General features: G+C 40.7%; 1 protein-coding gene across 1 annotated transcript in view; it reads right to left on the bottom strand.

Moving 5' to 3' along the window:
• The window catches only part of ANKFY1 (ankyrin repeat and FYVE domain containing 1), a 117,922-nt gene that overhangs the window by 30,193 nt on the left and 81,252 nt on the right, over nt 1-6,477 (bottom strand). The window contains exons 8-10 of the mRNA XM_012810939.2: nt 5,806-6,010; nt 2,991-3,059; nt 2,571-2,770 (exon numbers count right to left, since the gene is read on the bottom strand). Coding sequence (XP_012666393.2) covers nt 2,571-2,770; nt 2,991-3,059; nt 5,806-6,010 — 474 coding nt within the window. The remainder of the gene's footprint in view (nt 1-2,570; nt 2,771-2,990; nt 3,060-5,805; nt 6,011-6,477) is intronic.

The raw sequence follows: 6,477 nt of genomic DNA, 5'->3' as shown, positions 1-6,477 counted from the left end.
TGGAGGTTGCTGTGAGCTGTGACACCACAGCACTCTACTGAGGGTGACAAAACAAAACTCTGTCTCTAAAAACAAAAATAAATAAATAAAATCCTGTGGCTCAGTGAGTAGGGTGCCAGCCCCATATACCGAGGATGGTGGGTTCAAACCCAGTCCCGGCCAAACTGCAACAAAAAAATAATCAAGCATTGTGGTGGGCATCTGTAGTCCCAGCTACTCAGGAGACTGAGGCAAGAGAATCGCCAAAGCCCAAAAGCTGGAGGTTGCTGTGAGCTGTGACACTATAGCACTCTACTGAGGGTGACACAGTGAGACTCTGTCTCTAAGGAAAAAAAAAATTGGGAGGCCCAGACAGGAGGTTCCACTTGAGGGCCAGGAGTTGGAGACTACCACTGGCAAGAGAGTAAGACCCCATCTCCACAAAAAAATTTAAAACTTAGTGGGGCATAATGCTGCCCTCCTATAGTCCCAGCTACTCAGGAGGCTGAGGCAGGAGAATCGCTTGAGTCCAGAAATTTGAGGTTGTTATAAGTTGTGATCATATAAGCTGTATCATACAAGCTAGTAAGTCATCCCATTTGGTTTGTGTGCATATACTAGATGATGATTGCATAATGACATAATTGCCTAATAATGCATTTCTCAGAACACATCCTGGTTGGTAAGCATTGCATAACCATGATTTTTATTAAATCTCAACATGGAATGCATGTCTTTAAAATGTTCTGCATGACAAGATAAGAAGTATGCAGAAATCTACTTCTGCTATGTACCAGAACACAATGCTGCCTAGAGGAAAACCATTTGTGCTGCTATTTAAGCTAAGAGCTAAACTAGCAGCTTTCCGCATGGAACAGCATTTTTGCTTGAAAAAAAAGATTAATATACTATTATTCAAATGTATTTGGTAGACTTTTTTTTTAATGAACAAAGCAAGCCTGTGTTTTTTCTTTTGTTTTTTTTGTTTTGTTTTGAGACAGAGCCTCAAGCTGTTGCCCTGGATAGAGTGCCATAGCATCACAGCTCACAGCAACCTCCAACTTCTGGGCTCAGGCGAGTCCCCTGCCTCCGCCTCCCAAGTAGCTGGGACTATAGGCGCCCGCCACAATGCCCAGCTTTTTTTTGATTGCAGCCGTCATTGTTGTTTGTCGGGCCCAGGTTGGATTCAAACCCACCAGCTCAGGTGTATGTGGCTGGCGCCTTAGCTGCTTGAGCCATAGGCGCCAAGCCAGCAAGCCTGTCTCTTTAAGAAAAATGATTGACAAAATTTGTGCCAAGTGATAAAATTTAAGTTCTCAGGTGAAAATCTGTGTAACTCAGTGAACCATTATCTTCCAGATAATGGAGTCATGATAGAGAAAATAACCATTCAAAACACAGACAGGGCTTGGTGTGTGTGGCTTAAGTGGCTAAGGAACTAGCCACATACACCTAAGGTGGCGGGTTCAAATCCAGCCAGGGACCACCAAACAACGATGGCTGCAACCAAAAAATAGCCAGGTGCTGTGGCGGGCACGTGTGGTCCCAGCTACTTGGGAAGCTGAGGCAGGAGACTCGCTTGAGCCTAGAAGTGGGAGGTTGCTGTGAGCTGTGATGTCACAGCACTCTACCCAAGAGGACAGCTTGAGGCTCTGTCTCAAAAAAAAAAAACAAACATAGATGAACCATAGATTTTAGCATAACAAAGTACTGAAGTTCACTGATATGATTTCATATTATTCCACAATGTATCCACAGTTATCTAAAAAGGATATTTAAACAGAGTTCCCTTTTCCAACTGTATATCTGTGGTTTATTTTTTTCATGTATGTAGCACTTTAACCAAAACAATACATCTGAAAGTAATGAATAAGAGGCAAAAGAAAATAACTACTCTTCCAAATAAATGTTCTTGTGAAAATATATTCATAAAGAATATTGTTAATATATAATAGTTTGTTAATATTAAATTAGTACATTTTTAACAATTTTAATTTCGAATATGACAAATATCAAAGCTATAATTGGCTCAGCGCCTGTGGCTCAAGCGGCTAAGGTGTCAGCCACATACACCTGAATCCAGACCGGACCCGCCAAACAACAATGATGGCTGCAACTAAAAAATAGCCAGGCGTTGTGGTGGGTGCCTGTAGTCCCAGCTACTTGGGAGGCAGAGGCAGGAGACTCGCTTGAGCCCAGGAATTGGAGGTTGCTGTGAGCTGTGATGCCTTGGCACTCTATCCAGGGTGACAGCTTGAGGCTCTGTCTCAAAAAAAAGCTATAACCCACCCAAACAAAAGCTCTTGGAGATATAATTTTTAAGAGAGTAAAAAGAATTTTGAGTCCAAAAAGTCTGATAATCAAACCACTGCATAAAATAAATGTGTTTTACCTTAAAAGACAACTTGATGTCTGGTTAAATTTTTTTTGAAGCACAGTATTTAAAACAACTCAGGATTTTATTGTTATTTAAAATTTAACTATAAAATAATTCTTATAGTGTGCCATTCAGTTTCTAAATTTTTCCTCAAAACAATTACACAATACTTCTTAGAGCCTCCAGACTGTTTTTGGGGTTTATCATGCTCTACCTGTAATCGTATCAGGTGCATCGGTGTTGCTGCCACGCTGAATGAGTCTAGCTGCAAAGCTGTTTTCATCAAATGAAGTCCCATTTACAACAGGGAGGTCTTCAAAGGGGTTCACAGACTGGTCAGAAGACACAGTGATGTACTGCACTGCAAGCCACAGAGCTGTGCTGCCCTCGTGATCTTTTAATTCTAAATCTAACCTGAAATAAGAGGTAACGTAAGCAGGAAATCTCATCTTCGGACACTCTGTATTACCAAAAACTTTATTCTTTTTTGTTATACTTTATGAAATGACAAATTTTTATTTTATTTTACTTATTAAAATTTATAACATTAAAAGACATTTAAAAACAATTATTTTTCATTCACAATCCCACACTCACGAATGCTTTTTTATTTCCTGTATGTCTTTCTACGTACTGTTTACAGTGCAGCAGTTGGTTAAACACATATTCATTTCTGGCCATGATGGACAAGTGTAAAGGAGTCCTGCAGGATAAAAAAGAAGTAGCAATTCAGGACTACTCAAATCCTAGGCAGAATCACTATCCACAAGAAACCCCACATTTCTTTATTTTTATTTCTTTTTAATTTTTATTTTTTAGACAGGGTCTTTCTATGTTGCCCTCGGTAGAATGCCATAGCATCACAGCTCACAGCAACCTCAAAGTCTTGGGCTTAAGCGATTCTCGGGCCTCACCTCCCAGTAGCTGGGACTACAGGCACCCGCCACAAGGCCCAACTATTTTTTCTTGCAGTTGTCATTGTTGATTTCAACTGGCCGGGCCAGATTCGAACCCACCAACTTCAGGGCATGTGGCTGGTGCCGTAACCTCTATGCTATAGGTGCCGAGCCTATTTTTATTTTTTTGAGATATGGTCTCACTCTATTGCAGGGGCTAGAGTGCATCATAGCTCACAGCAACCTCAAACGCCTGGGCTCAAGCAATCCTCCTACCTCAGTCTTCTGAACAGCAGGAGCACACCACTATCCCCAACTAATTTTTTTTTTTTTTTTTTTTTGAAACAGAGTCTTGTTCTATTGCCTAGGAGAGTGCCATGGCCTTAGCCAAGCTCACAGCAACCTCAAACTCCTGAGCTCAAGCCATCCTCTACAACATCTGGCTAATTTTTCTGCTTTTAGTAGAGATGGGGGTCTCTCTTTGCTCAGGCTGGTCTCAAACTCCTGACTTCAAGCAATCCTCCCACTATGGCCTCCCAGAGTGCTAGGATTACAGCACTACAGTGCTAGTCTTACATTAGACACTATGCCTGGGTTAATTTTTTTATTTTTTGTAGATATTGGGTCTCGCTATGTTGCCCAGGCTGGTCTTGAACTCCTGCCCTCAAGCAATTCTTCTGCTTCAACCTCTCAAAGTGCTGACATTACGGGTGTGAGTCACCATGCCACATTTCTTCAATGAACAGTTTTTCCACAACCATGACCAAGTATCAAAACATGAAAATGAATTTGCCCATGTGTTACCATTTATTCAGTGGCCAAAATAAGAATCAATGAAAGGAAGAGCTCTAAAATACTCTTCACTTCAATATTGACCCCTTACTGAAAGTATATATACTATTTTCTTTGAAAAAAGTAGTTCCTACCATAAGTATGTGCATTTTCTGTAAAGAAACTTTCTTCTCCATCATTTTCTATTATACTCAAACACACTCAGAAAAGCAACAGGCAAAAATTGAGTAACCTAAAGTACCACTGCAGAGCACAGGGCCTCTGAGGCCAGCATCTATCTTGGAATGACAGACTATGAGTTTACTGAAGTTGGAGGGGGGAAAAAAATCACAGAATCAACGGAGGAGAAAAAGAACGCAATTATTTTGGAAGACAAAGTAATTATTATGTGATATTGAGAGTTCATAGAGAGCCTTCTTTTTTTTTTTTTTTTTTTTTTTTTACTTTACCCATCACAAAAACCCATTTTCCTGATAACCAAACTTCCCAGAAATCTTTTATTTTTGGAAAGAGTTAATATAGGCATAAAATATTGAGCTTCCATGATGACTAGTGGGTCACAACTGTGGAGGTGACTCAGGGGCTTAACTGCCAATCAGGGCCTCCTATGCCACTGTCCCAAAAGCAAGCACCTCCCCTTCTTAGATTGTAAACCACAAGGAGTCCTCAACTAAATATTTCTGAGAAAGGGCAAAAGGAACACAATAAATACTGACAAATATAAACAGCTATGCTATGAAAGGAGATAGCAAAGCCAGGCACCATGGCTGATACCTATAGTTCCAGCACTTTGAGAGGTCAAGGTGTAAGGATCACTTGATATCAAGAATCAGAGATCAGTCTGGGCAGTAATTAACTGGGCATGGTGGAGTATAGTGGGGAATGCCTACCCTACATACCCGGGAGGCTGAGGCCAAAGGCTTGTGTTAGCCCAAAAACTCAAGCTCAAGGCTAAAGTGAGCTATGACAGCAAGCTGTGCAAATGAAGAGCTGTCTATTGAGGAAGTATATGTGAGAAGGTGTAATTGACTCTGAAAAATATATACATTCATTAATATTTTGTATCAATTTAAAAAAACAAGTAAAAGAAGGTAAAACTGGATTATTTTTTATTTCTGGAGACATAGTCTCACTTTGTTGCTCTCGGTAGTGTGCTATTGAGTCATAGCTCACAGTAACCTTAAACTCTTAGGCTTAAGCGATTCTCTTGCCTCAGCCTCCTAAGTAGCTGGGACTACCGGCACCCACCACAACACCAGGCTATTTTTCTGTTTGTTTGTTTTTAGCAAGCTGGGGCTAGACTCGAACCCACCAGCCCTGGTGCATGTGCTGGCACCCTACCCACTGAGCTATAGGTGCCGCCCTAAATTTGAGTTTAATATAGAGAATTTTCTAACAATTAGACCTCATTGAAATAAAATAAATTGCATGGAGTGAGTGTGCTCCTCTTCTTCAAACTACCCAAGTAATTCAAATACTAGAAGAAGGTTCCCTTGGAGAAATTGGTTTAGATGATCACTCACGTTCCCTCCAATACAATGAGGATATAATTTGCTTAGAAATTCAAAGACTTTAGTTACCCCATATGTATGTTAGCCTTAGGAATGATACTAGTACCATAAATCAATTTTTGTGACTTCAATAAAAATCAGACTGAATAATGCCAAACTAAAGAACATTAAGTCTCTGTATGCCAATTATGTGCTACCATGAAATAACCTCCTGGGAATAGGGCCACAGTCTACCTGCTTCCCAACTTACCTGCCTTTGCTGTCTTGCATGTTGGGGTTGGCACCAGCCTGCAAGAGGGCCTCTGCAATCTGTGCCATCTCAGACATCACATCTGCTGAATGTTTCTTTGAACTGTATGATGCCACAAGGTGTAACGGTGTCTCCTGGGCACCCAATGTAGCAGCATTGACCAATGCCCCATTCTTAATGAGGAAAGTGGCAGCAAAGAGATCTCCTTAAAAATAAATAATAGAAGCAAAAGTAACATATGACAACACCCAGAGCAAACTATTCTGGCCAATGCTTCCTCAAAAGGCAGCCATCAATAACTGCAGACAAAAAAAGAGAGACAACTGAGTATGGCTGAAGGAACCTCTTGGGACATCTATCAATGGAAACTCATCATCCACATCATAGAGTTACACTGTCTAATTCAAAAGGCTCTGCTCCATTTTTGACTGCCTATTATTATTTGTCCTGCCTCTGCACCTCCATATCTCTTTCCAGTTTAAGGCTTCTATCCTTTAATGTCCTCTTCCAGTGCTCTCTCATAAAGGGCTTCCAGGATTCCTACCCTATAGGAGGATCTCTCTCCCCTATAGCCTATACCTAAGCAACACTTACCCCTAATCTGCTGCCCTTGCATTCCTGTTCAGAATAAGCCTATGTATGATATATTATAAAGTTTTTTTTTTTTTTTTT

The sequence above is a fragment of the Otolemur garnettii genome, unplaced genomic scaffold (assembly GCF_000181295.1).
Source record: "Otolemur garnettii isolate 467f Iridium unplaced genomic scaffold, OtoGar3 scaffold00145, whole genome shotgun sequence".
In the NCBI taxonomy this organism is placed as follows: Eukaryota; Metazoa; Chordata; class Mammalia; order Primates; family Galagidae; genus Otolemur; species Otolemur garnettii.
This window is presented reverse-complemented; position numbering and strand designations above follow the sequence as displayed.